Genomic DNA, 13305 nt, shown 5'->3' on the forward strand with positions numbered 1-13305 from the left:
ATTATCTTCCCAATACGTGTGTCTTAATGTTGGTGAAATCCAATTTTCAAAGTTGTGCCTGGCCGGGTTTAGTGCTGAGAGAGACCAGTGGGACTTCTCAGAATATAAACATTATGGGATACACTCAATGGTGCTTTTATGTCTGTAGTGAAATCAGCCAACTAAATTACGAGGATGAGATTATCTTCATAATGGCGGCATATGAATTTGAGCGTTTCTATGATTTTGCTAGTTGTATTTTTTTTTTTTTTTTTTAAGTCTTGCACGACAGAGACACAAGGGTACATCTGTGTGTATGTGTGAAACAGTCTGCTATGAAACACTACCGCCCACAGTCACCTGATGTGGCTTAGGATAAACAAAAGTGGACCCTGTGTGACCTCCCTCATTAGGAGAATAAGATGGCAGACGGAGATGGGACAAAGTGTGTTGCGGTCGTGCTGGTGTGTGGGTTGGCGAACAACCACAGCAAGCAAAAGACACACACACACACACAGACACATAAGCGGTGGATGAGGCAAAAGAAAAACAATGAGGAGAAAGCTCCCTTGACCTCGCCACCAGAGATGTGTTGGATTTGCGTGGTCATTATATTTGCCCTGAAAAACATCAGATATTAGCCTGTCATTTATATTTATACAAAATAAGAAAACAAGTAAATGGCTTTTTTTTGTGTTTGGTTGGTTTTATTTGACATTTTTGTGGCTAAAAGTGCTCCTGATTTTGTTTAGGAGTAGTTCTATCCAGGGATCGTACTGGTATTTGCAGGCTGAGATATTTATTTGGTTATTTCATAGACTGGTGCATCCAAGAAAATAGTACAGAAAAGATGTTGTGTTTTCAACTTATACTAGAAGGATGTTGAGAAAATTGCTTTAACATGATGACCAGTGAAATATAATTTACTTTACTTACGTTTAAGCTCATTACTTTTTTTTTTTTATCATTTAGGGAATTTAAAGTCCCCCTCCAGTCAAAAATGTGTTTTTCATCTTATTCCATCAATTGGATATTTGAGCTTCACTGTGCAGAATGATGTATGTGCACAGATTGACCCTATAAGGCTGTTTTCAGTCAGTTCGGAGCCAATCAGCCAGTATACAACTTATATACGTATCATACAGAAACTTGAAGCCTCCAGTGCACATACAAACTTGAAATGGACTTGTCAGTGAAATGATTGGTACATTTATAGATTCTGGGTTCTTAATGAAGTAGACAGACAAGATGCAATTTATTATTCCAGGAAGAGGATGTTCATATGCTCTAATACACGTCTGGAGGGGATCTTTAAGGATTTGGTAAGGGGATTACTTAGGCAAGTAATAACCAAAATGGATGGAACAGACAAAGACACGTCAGTGTTTGTGGATGTCTGGGAAACATCTTATTGCACTAATTTACATGTATTGCAGGTGACATGCATTTGATTGATTTGACGTCTTTCCACGAGGACACAAGCTACTGCACCACCGCTCTGTGTGTGTGTGCGTGTGTTGTGGGTCTCAGCAGAGAGGCTGTGTGAAATAATGGAGTGGGTGGGTCATAGGGGAGCAGGTCAGTGGCTGTGACCAGACAGTGAAAAATCATTTACACATTATGTATTACCCCCTTAAAATAGCAGTTACATTACTGGTAACTTTACTTTCATTACTCAACTGTCAGCTCTCTCAGAGGTGACTTTTAAACAATGTCAAAGCCTCCACACCCACATCATTTGTGTTTAATATGTGTAGAAAAAGAAAAGAAGACATTATTGTTTAACAGGCATCTGGCCTACAGTTTGGAGGCATCATCCACAGTGACTGCATGAAGTCCTGTCCTCTAAGTGAAGCTGCATTGTTCTCACATCCTCCATTTCTGTACTAAACCACCTGATTCCTGAATGTAGCCTTAGTAGCGAGCGGGGTAACATTAGCAAGCCAGCGTAGAGGACACAACATGTAAATATGACAACTTTGGAGTAACTTTGGAGTTCTGGAGTTACATTTCTCCTCTTCCTCCAACTCCTGAACCAACCAAGCAAGCACTACCCAACCAAACTGTTATCAACCCTCCATCGAGATAGCAAACATGTTGACCCCCATACTTTTTCTAGGATTAATAGCTGAGATGTGAATACTAAATTTCAATATGGAAAAGTAATTATGTTACAAAGTATTGCATTAGTTCAACCAAAACATTTGACTTTGTGATGGCGTAAGAGTGGAATGTTTCTTGAGTAAGATGGTAAAAGCTGAAGGCCCAAAATGTAAGACATAATAATGACAGCACATGCAGTTGACCCTCACCTCTCTGTCCAGGCCGGCTGCCACTGTAACTATGTCTCCGGTCTCGCTGTTGATGGTGAACATGTTGGGGATGGGGCTGTGGGGTGTCTGCGAGAGGATGCGGTAGCGAACCATGCCGTTAGCTGTGGTGGAGTCGTCCGAGTCGCTGGCTGTCACTTGCATCACAGACGAGCCTGCGGAGAAAAAGTTAGTTAGCTTGGGCGAGTAAAAAGCGAAGTAGAGTGAGCACTACAGGAGGTCAAGTTGGGAAAAAAGCAAGACAGAAAAACAAGCAGGCGGCATTCATTAAAATAGAAAGATGTGTTTTTTAAGGTCCTTGGCACACATACGTTTGGAAAACTTCAGCATAACGAGGGTTTCCTGTAAGCACATTACCATTAATGAATTTGTATCAAAAAGAAGAAAGGGGGCGAAGAGAAAACCCATTTATATACATAGAAACAAGTCAATCAGACTTTGCAAATTGCTGTGACATTCTCTGTTCTTTGGCAAAGAACTTTTAAAGGACTATTAGAGAGCAGAGTACAAAAACACAAACAAAATCTGTTAAATAAGCCCCTATTTTTAAGCTGTGCTGTTTTGTCCTCCGTATATAGCCAAGCTAGTGGCACAAAGTTTCCACCTCTGCAGAGTCCATTTAGTAATGAGCAGCATTGGGTCTTCTGCCATTTCCACCATCCATTATTTCAGCCTTCAGCGGGAGCGTGGCTGCCCTTAATGCTCCGATGCTCTCTCCCTATTTGTCTTAGAATCACGGATAAACACTGCCATTTAAGGCAGACAGCACAGAGGTGGTGAGGCGGAGGCAGTGTGTGTGTTTGTAATGTGTTTGTGCGGGTGTGTGTGCGGGTAGGTAGAGAGTGTACGTAAGCCGGCATTTCCTAACAGGTTCGTGTGTGCATCTGTATGTATGTGAGTATGTCCTCACAGCACGTATTAGGGTGAGAGGCCCTGTGTCCCTGCATCTTTCCTGAGCAGAATTATTGATTTGCACGAGTTTGTCAGCTGGGCTCACAAATGCGACCAGGCAATTAGGAGCACTTTGTGCTGGAAAGAGGAGAGATCACCTCGCCTCTCTCACAGGGTTCTGTGAAAATGTCACTTTCCATCAGGCAGCCATTTACAGGCTGCTGCTGCTGAGAGAAAGACTGTCAGCTCACAGGAGGAGGACGGCAGAGAGACGAGACGGCTGAAGCGCTAACATGCTTGAACAAGAAGACAGTGTAAGTAGAGAAAAACTTAAAAGGAAGGGACAAGGACAGAGTTGAAGGGTGAAAAGGAGACGGGGGGAAGCAGAGAAAAGGAGAACGGGTGTTGATTATAACGTCTACATGTAATGCCTTGTCTAAATGAATGGGAAACCTGTAATTTTGACAACATTTCTGATGGATTTCAAAGATATACCATAGTTTTCATGTCAAGGTAATGCATAAGCACTCTGGTTGCCTCAGAGGGCATGACAACGAGTGGTGGATGACATGCTGAGCAGGCATTAAACCTAAAATGTTCAATTATCACATTGAAAACCAATCAAAATTAGTCTGCAAAAAACATGTCTTCTATGATTTACTGTACAGCAGAGGTAAGAAAATCTGATTTTGCTTCACCACCTTCCAAATCGCACATGTAAATGTCTGAGCCAAAGCAGAAGAACTGCTGGATTTGAGCAGACTCGGCAGTCCCCCTGTGGGTCTGAGCAGATACAGGTGTCTCCATTGCCATAATTGGGTCTAGATGGCACCATCATTCCTGTGACAGCCTGCATGGACAGGATAATTGTAGCCAAGAATTCTATTTCAAACTTCATTAAGTTTCAAAGCAGGATTTGTCACTTTGTCCAGCAAGGAAAAGAAAAGGGTCTAAGGAAAGACAGGAAGAAGAAAAACAATTACTGCTACTCCATCGAGGACAGCGTCAATATATAATCAACCTTTCCAGTCCCACAGGGAGGGAGAGGACGTGATGTTGGATCACATATCAGTGCTGCTACCTTTCATTTCAGTGTGGAGGATTCAATGATATCATGATAGCCCGCCCTCAGATCCAAAGAGGGGTGGCCATGCCTGAAAGGGTTAATCTCTGAGCCTGTTTAATTCCTATTTAATTTGAACACTAATTCCAAATCCTAATTGCTTTTCCGCTAAAATCGCTGGAGCAGAAAATTTAATTGGTGGCAAGCACACATATTGTTGGCCATTTTGCTCACGTGATTCGAGCTCACCGGTGAGGTCTATCTGCTGCCTAAACATTAGTCACCCAGAGTCAACATCTGCCTCCCAATTAGAGGGAAGTTTGGGAAAAAAAGAGGAAGACGGATAGAGATAGACAGACAGGAAGAGAGGAAGAGAGAGAGGAAGAGAGAGAGAGAGAGAGAGAGAGAGAGAGAGAGAGAGAGAGAGAGAGAGAGAGAGAGAGAGAGAGAGAGAGAGAGAGAGAGAGAGAGAGAGAGAGAGAGAGAGAGCAGAACCAGCAAGATAGACACAAACAGATGCAAAGCTGAGGAGGAAATTGCACAGTGGAAATAGAAAGTAAAGATGAGTATAGAGGTGAGATGGTTTATAAAGACCACTAAAAGCAAAAGTACAAGGGGAAAGCAGGAAGCGAGAGGGCACGGGATGGACTGTATAAGTGGGTAATAACTCTCATCAGTGGAGCTAAGATAGAGGTTGCCTCTAGGTTAGAAAGAGAAAAGGTTGAAAACCCGGGGAATCTTTGGGGAAATGATGAAGGGGGCACAGTGTTGGCACAACAGCCTCTAATGGAGCCCACTACTCTCTGAGGGCACAAGCCAAACCATTCAAAACCAGCTACTATGAAACATAAGGGCAGGAAATGGCATTCGGACCTCAATGCAAAGGCCAGATCAAAGGCATGGGACTCCTTTTAGAGCCCTGATCCTTCTTAGTGAATGATTGTCTTGTCCCTGGATCCTTACCTGCTTACTCTGATTCAATTTTTGTGGAGAAGCTTTCATATAAAGATAATATAAATACCAACAAAATACCAGAAAATAACAGGTGACCAGCTGGGTGTCGGATTGTGCTTGGAAACTTCAGAATTAAAAAGAAAGTCTGTTGAAAACTTGGTTCATCTTGAAAGATACAGGCGTTTACAGGGGTTCGAATTGCAGTATGGGAAGTGTAGGATTCAGTGTTTTTGGAGTTTGGCCCAGTGTATAGTGTTGGCTAGTCTCTTTCCCAAGTCTCACAACTTTATGGAACAGCGATACTATAAAAAAGCATAAAAAAGCAAAAGAACATCACAAGAGACGTTGATAAAACTTCTCACAGCAATGTTGGCAGAGGCTCAGAAGAAGGAGCCATTTTGGAGGTCCCTGGTTACAGTCTCATTCATTATCTTCATAGACGATGTTACATGACTCAGAGTTGGAGCACTTACACCGCTTGAATTGGCTTGAAATGTTCCCGGTTGAATCAGCAGTACAAAACATGAACAACTGTGGTAGAAAATATCTGCTTATTTGATGTGAGTCAATTTTAGATGAATCCAGCAACTATGGTACGATGTTTTGTTCATACCTGAAACAACAGTTAAGATGTCCCTCTGATTGGCTACGTCCTTAACATAAACCTACAGTATTTTTTAGACTATCCAGAAGAATTCTGTGTTTCTATGTTTATGAACATTGAGGTTATTACAAAAAGACAACTTTCATATCTCACCAGCTTCTGGATCTTAGTGTGTTTCCTAATAGAGGGTTCACTTCATTTGACTGTATGAAAAATGAAGAAGTAGAACTTGGAGTATCTATCTCTGGAACTTGATAGGAAAAAATGAACACCTGAGCCTTTTTGATAGTAGTTAGTAAGGCTTGATGAGATTTTGAAGCATGCCACTTACGCTTTATGACAAAACTCCCTGAATGACAAATGTTAGAGGAGCAGAAGCTAATAGGTATAAGTGGCTGGACTGTTTATAACACCTGCAGATAAAATAGTTTCTTTGCTCCGCATGAATTTTTTGTCATAACGAACTGAAAGACGAGTTAAAAGAAAAAGCAAACTGACACAAAAAAGGGTCCTTCATATGAAGTGCTAACCACTGAGCCTCTGTGTCAATAGAAACTATTCATGTGACCCTGATTGACACTATGACACTGTACATGTCGATATCATAAGCACTTGAGAAGCGCTTGTGGGTTACTTGCTCACCCAGTCTAGGTCCAATATCCTATCCAATATTTTTCTTCCTCCACCTCTACTCGCCTTCCCTTCCTGTGCTTATCCCTAATTAACCCCCCCTAGGCAAAACAGAGAAAGTCTCTCACATCTCTCTGCAACTGTTAGCAAACTCTTCAGGAGAGAGGGAGAGGGAGAGGGAGAGGGAGAGGGAGAGGGAGAGGGAGAGGGAGAGGGAGAGGGAGAGAGAGAGAGAGAGAGAGAGAGAGAGAGAGAGAGAGAGAGAGAGAGACGCCTGTCCTCCCTTGGGAGGGAAAATCGACTGTGAGAGAAGGCACTCAGCGGCTGGTTTTGATCTTGCACTCTCATTTCAGAAGGCCTTTTTGATAAAGAAGATCCATAAAAGGGAACAACTTGCTGTCAGAGTCTGGGAGGAGGGGGAGGGTAGGAAAAGGACAGGACATCACAGGGCAGATGTTCTAAGTACACTGCAAACTCAGAACACAAGTACTTTCTGAAGAAGTCACGCCATGTCGACTAATCTTCATCTGAGCCCACTTAACAAAACCCAAGGAGTGTCTCATGTCCCGGTCTTGAAGATTTTATAGAGCGTTAGATCATTTCTGTGACCTCAGTTGAAAAAGCAGCGGTGTTTTATGCATTTTTTTATTCTACGTGCGTGTGCTGCATGTTAGCTTCAGCTTATGGCACTTGAGCCAGAAGCTACAGGTGATTATTTTTATGACACCAAATGACGAGAGCTACTAAAAGAACATATTTGCACACCTTTAATAGGTTTAGCAGGTTTCCAAGGATAATCCTCCTAATTACAGACTGAATCCTATTTATTCCTCATTAATGCTAACACAAGAACCGAATGTGATCAGATAGCTCACTTTGTTATGTACTGTTTTGTTACGTTTGATTACCTGTACAAATTAAATTCTATTAGTCACAGGTTCATTTAGTGCTGAGCAGGGGCCTGCTGGCTGAGAGTGACAAATGAAGGCGTCACAAACCGATCCTGGCTGATGGTTTGATCGGATCTCTCACTACGTAACATCTGGTGACGGTGATAAGGGTTGTTCCCTGTAGGTCTCCCTCTTTGATGGCTTTCACACAGTGTTAGATGGAGAGATGTGTTGTAATGCTTCAGAGAACCTTTGAGATGTGGGTCTGTTGATACAGAATGTGATACTACTACAGCGTAACTCCTAGTATTCCCTGTTTGCTAGGTATTGAGGAAAAAAAGTGTTATATCTTATATTGCTGATATTTCCTGATTTTTAATAGGTTACTATGCAAAGTAAAGGTTTGTTACTATTACACACATTTTCACCAAGTTACAAATGTTAAAGGGGTTGTATCATGCACCTTTACAAGTCTACTTTTATATTCTGCATCTTTGTAGTAGAGCACTTACGGTTCAAAAACGTCCTCATTTATTTAATACTGCAGCTCCTCAGTTCAGCCTCTGTCTAAAAAAGGCTGTTTTAACCCCCGATGAGACAACTTTGGCTAACTTCTCCACTATAATATAAATTAGAAATATTTTACACATTTTAAAATAATTTGGACAATTTTTCTTTATTTGATAGAAATTGTGGAGTTAAAATGTTTCACCTTTATTAAAGTGAATAATTTGAACTTAACTCTAGTAGAATTTATTTAAGCAGATCATTTTTTTGCAATTTTTATTTCTACATCTGTGCTGCTGAGACTTCTGTCACCATGCCCATACAAGTGAAGCCAGTAAATGTAGTTTTTAGTTTAGTTTTGTAACAGAGAAAATGTGTTTTTAATGTGTTTTTGGTTTTTGATTTGGGTGAAGTGACCAGAAAATACATTTTATGGCACTTAATGAGTTTCATGATAGAACTATTGAATTGCTTATTACCCTGAAATTTGATACAAAACATTGTACACTTGAAAGCTTGTAAAATATTCTCTTTGTTTTTTCTACACATGCAGTGAACAGCTACAACAATGTATTGGCAAACCCACAATGTGGCTGTAACATTGTGCTTCATTATGTAGATCTGGATATAATGTTTTATGTGTCACCAGTGCTCTGACCTGCAGTGGTCAGTGGAAGACAGGAGATTGAGATATTCCAGGAGCATCACTGCCCAGAGGAACACCTGTCAGCTGCAATGCTACAGCAGGTTTCAACACAGCACCTGTTGCCAGAATCGAAAGAGAGCGTCACCTGGGGTAACACCCTCTGGGATTTTCTCGGCCTTTCTTTTCCACAGAATGATCAAAACCACATGCAAATGCTGCATGCACGCTGGGGATCTCTGAAGCACAGATCACTGCATCGTGACCTGGTGGGTCTTTTGATAATCACTTAAAATTTTGATTCATGTGTGACATTAAGCTTACGTAAAAGCATATCACAAGCATTAAATAAAGGACTGACAAAAGAGAAAGAAATGAATATTATAATGGTGTAAGAACAAAGGAGAAGTCAGGACTGAAAGACAGAGAATCTAGAGAATCTGAGACACTCCTGTGCCAAAAATAAGTGCCTCATATTTGTCTCTTTTCCTTTCATTCACTGTTAATATTTTTGGTTGTTGCCTTAGGTTTTGTGAGTCTATGCAGCAGAGTTTCTGCTGTAAAGAAAGGCACATACAAAAGAGTTTAGTCGAAGTGAGAACTGACATTAATTAATATACCTTACCTGGAGTGCACACTTGGCTCTTTATCCCTTTCTCTAACTGCAGGGCTGCCGGGTATAAAAACTGACTTTAGCAAAACTGTGCGGCACAACTCTTGAGGTCTAAACTGGCTCCATTACTGGTAAGTAAAATATTTAACTGAGAGAGGATATATTAAAGGCTTACGTGGGCGAGAAAAGTATCAAGTGTCCCCTTGAACTGACAGTACCAGTCAAAAGTCTGGATACGCTTTCTCATTCAAATGAATGGAAAGATGTGTCCAGACTGCTACTGCTCGCTGAAGATGAATCGCAGTCATTCGTTTTCTTCGACTAAACAGCCAATTAGGCCAACGCAGCATTGTAGCTTATTGTCCTAATTAAAATTCATCAATTCAGAGACCAGTGACTGAGCAAAGGAAGACAAAAAGTGCTGTGCTCGAGATACAAAATACTTTTTTGACACCAAACTCTCCACACCTGACATTGTGGCCCACAAACAAATGTTACTTGGCAGTGACTGCTTAATGAAGAGCGGAGCAATTACGCTGTACATTGTGTAATATGTTTCTTGTTAATTGGGATTACAGATAGCATTCTCTTCAAAACAAAACTGAATTCAAAGACTTTTGTCGTTGCATGCTCTCATTTTAAACTAAGCAGAGAGCATTGGAGTGAAAAACAAAGAAAGTAGCTTTTGGAATGTCTGGCTGCCCTCGCTAATTAGGAGCTCTGTATATAGACCCACGCTCTACTGAGGAGTAACCAGTATTCACACGCACACACATACACAAAGTCAATCCCATGCTCTCTCATCCATACACGCGCACACACACACATACATATATAAACACACACACCATGCTTTCCTATATTGTTTACAAATCCCCCTGAGATTAAACTTTGCAGCAGAACAATATCTGAACGCTGTGAAGACAAACATGGGTCCTCGGGGTCTGATTGTTAGTACATGAGTTCTTCCAGTCGAGACATGAGAGCTACTTGCACATTCTGCTCTTGTCTCTGGCTTTGCACTGACCACAACTCTGTTCCCCGATTCTGAGGGAAGGTCTACGTCTCTCCATGCTCTGCAGATTCTGATAATGATGCATCTGGCAGTATACTGAAACACAAATACTGTATGAACTTGCCTTGGTCTGAACCAACTGAAAACTCAAGAGTCATGGCAAATCCACACCTCAGAATGTAAGTTGTTCATAATAGTCCAAGTTATTCAAGGTTACTGTAAGTAAGATTGAAACATTAAGGTTTTCTGCAGGAACCTCGGAATACTAAAAAATGCATGTGATGGGTCAAACTGACATCAAATGATGTCAAGTTCAAGGAAACCCTCCATGATTCAAATAGTTTAAAACAAAGACGCAACCAGAATCCTTAAGCAACAGGAAGCTTTGCATTTAAGTCATTTTGAACCGTTTCTTTTTTATTATTCTTAGCATTTTAAACTAAACGTTGCTATTCATAAGTCTAACTCTCAGTCTAACTGGCAATTTCAAATGGATTAATAATGTAAAGCACAGTACTGGGGATATAAAAGTGCTAGTATAAGTGGTGGTTCGTACTTAGTGCAGTAATTTAAGTGGTTACATTATACAATTTAAACTACATGATTGAAAATGATTACAGACATGTATTTAGTATTTTATGGCTTTAGGTATAACTCAGCTGCTGAGAACAGAACAGAAGTGCAGTGTGACTTCATATCATCCTCTTAAGTGGCAAAACTATGTGACACAACTTTGTCTTCACTTTGTCTGTAGTTACAGTGGAAGCTGTTGTCATGAAACTCTTTTAGATATGCAAACTCTTATATATAAATCTCCTCAACACTCCAGAAAACATGTGAATTTAATTACATTCTTTCAAACTCAGACTGTCAAACAGTGGAGAATCAATTGGCTAGTTTCTTTCTATTTCTTTCTTCACTTTTGTAAAAATAAAATGTCCAGTAATACAATCAAAGTGTGCTGTGCAGTGTGTTTTCTGCCTACACGAATAGCTGGAAGCTGTCAATGAAAGAAGAAAAGAATGTTGTTTGGAAAGCTGCCACCTCCATATGTGTCCACGGAGTTTCTAACTGTTGGTTAGTTGTACATATCGGAGCATCCAACCTGAAGAAGGATGTGTGGAGTTTTCACTGTTGGTACCAGATCAATACATTTGATTTGTTCAGTCTGGATAAAAAGTGTTGGCTTAACTAAGCTGAATAATTTAGGTATATATGGCATGTCATAGCTTGTTTGTTTTCTAGGGCTGGACCGCAACAGTGGGGATGAATGTCTGTCAATGACCAACACCAACAGGCAGCAATAGCAGAGATTAAACTGTTGATATGTCACTGTTAATATGTCACTTAATTCATTTTTAATATTTCTTTTAAATGAGAAAGTTACCATTTAGATTCCCAGTTTGTAGTCAGTTTATATAAATAATGTTTGTTTGAAATTTGCTCAATGTTTTCAGAGACGTGTGGAGCCGCAGCTGGCCGGGTTTGACCAGTTGGTCATCTCAGCTGCTAGAAGCACGATTCCTGAGATGGTCGGCTAGTCAACGCCTGTCATCATCCCGGGGAGAACATGATCCAATGAACTGATCTGCAGCTCTTTGGTGATTTACCAATGTCTCTAATGTCTCTGTATCGTTTTGATTTATGAAGTTTGTCTGAATGTAAAATGAAGCTTCATGTTTTTACCGGATAGAACAATAGTGCTGCCTCTATATGTACAGATATCACCACATTTTAATAATGTAAATGTATTCAAATGAAAAGATAAGTCTATATTCAATTTTTTTTTAATATTATTAAGCCCCATACAGTTTGGATTTTTATCATAGCTACACTACAGACTGAATAACATTATTTACTACATGTGTTAGTGGAGTTTTGAGGTGACATTATTCGTCACAGAACAGTCAGTTGTTGTGTGTTGAAGCTGAGCTGCTACTGTCAGCAGGCAAAATGTCCATACTGCTTCCTCCTAGTCCAAACATAGAAAGTATGCAAGTCTGAACTCGGCATACTTGCTATTGGGAAAGGTCCTATCTCAAATCGGCTTCAGTCAAAGCCACTTTCGTGCTTCCTGGGGGCTTGGTTGCCACATGTCGCCACTTCCTCTATCCGTTGTTTCAAATTAATTAGTTTCATACACGGTCCAGCCATATACTACGTTTTAACCTAGTCGTTTTTTGTGTTTTCCTCCTTTTCAGCTCCTGGTATTTCTCTTCAGTATGAAAATCAACTTCAATTTGCATGAAAAACGAAAACTATCACACTGAGCAACATGCATGCATTAGTTTCATCACTGCTGCTTGGTGATGGAGTGCCGACATTTCAAATGAACTGGCACTCTCACGTGAACTGACCTGCAGCGTTTTTTCTACAATGAGCAGACGGAACTCTTACCTGGTTTGGATCCTTCGGCCACGGAGCCGTTGTACACCTGGTTCAGAAACTCTGGTCTGTTGTCGTTCATGTCGATCACGTAGATGTACAGGTCTATTGGATTCTCCACCTGGTTGCCGTTCATGTCCACTGCATGGGCTCGCAGCTGTGAACATACACAAATGCACACAGAGAAATGAAGGATCATTAGCATTCATTGCTTAACAAGAGCTTGAATGACTTTTCCAGATGTTGCTAGGCTGACTCTGACAGTAGGCCGCTGGGTGTGATTGATCGACTCTGCAGACCGGTCTGAACTGAAACAAAGCAAACGGCACAACTTTGACTTTGTTAATTGGCAACTTCATTTGACTAGCAAATATTCTGTTCCTTGTCTGCCAACGGGGCATGAGTATCCTGTTGGTATCTTGGCACGGACCATAACAACACAGAAAGGGGGAAAAGTAGTGAAATGTTCCACACACACACAAACAACACCTATTTTATTGTTAGCACAGCCAGAAGCCCAGAAAATATCAGAAAGGTGTAGCTGCTCAAGCTGTGGTTTCATTTTGTTCGGGGCAAATGTTTGTCTCGGTTTTGTTTTGACAAAGCCGGCCATTTGGATGCATTACTCTGACTGATGAGCTGTTCCTTGACAATTCTCAGTGTGAGAATAGAGAGAGGAAAGAGACAGAGAATGAGGTGAAAGAAAGAAAAAAAGGCAGCGTAGGGAAAAGGGGAATGAGATGGGACGGAGAGGAGAGGAGGAGAGTGGCTGAGCCTTGTGCAAGTAAATGAGAGATGAAA

The 13305-nt window shown here is 40.9% G+C and overlaps 1 protein-coding gene across 1 annotated transcript in view; it reads right to left on the reverse strand.

The window, feature by feature from the left end:
• cdh4 (cadherin 4, type 1, R-cadherin (retinal)) overlaps nt 1–13305 on the reverse strand; it is a 191207-nt gene that overhangs the window by 24843 nt on the left and 153059 nt on the right. The window contains exons 7-8 of the mRNA XM_062415383.1: nt 12517–12661; nt 2292–2464 (exon numbers count right to left, since the gene is read on the reverse strand). Coding sequence (XP_062271367.1) covers nt 2292–2464; nt 12517–12661 — 318 coding nt within the window. The remainder of the gene's footprint in view (nt 1–2291; nt 2465–12516; nt 12662–13305) is intronic.

The sequence above is a fragment of the Scomber scombrus genome, chromosome 3 (genome assembly GCF_963691925.1).
Source record: "Scomber scombrus chromosome 3, fScoSco1.1, whole genome shotgun sequence".
Taxonomy (NCBI): domain Eukaryota; kingdom Metazoa; phylum Chordata; class Actinopteri; order Scombriformes; family Scombridae; genus Scomber; species Scomber scombrus.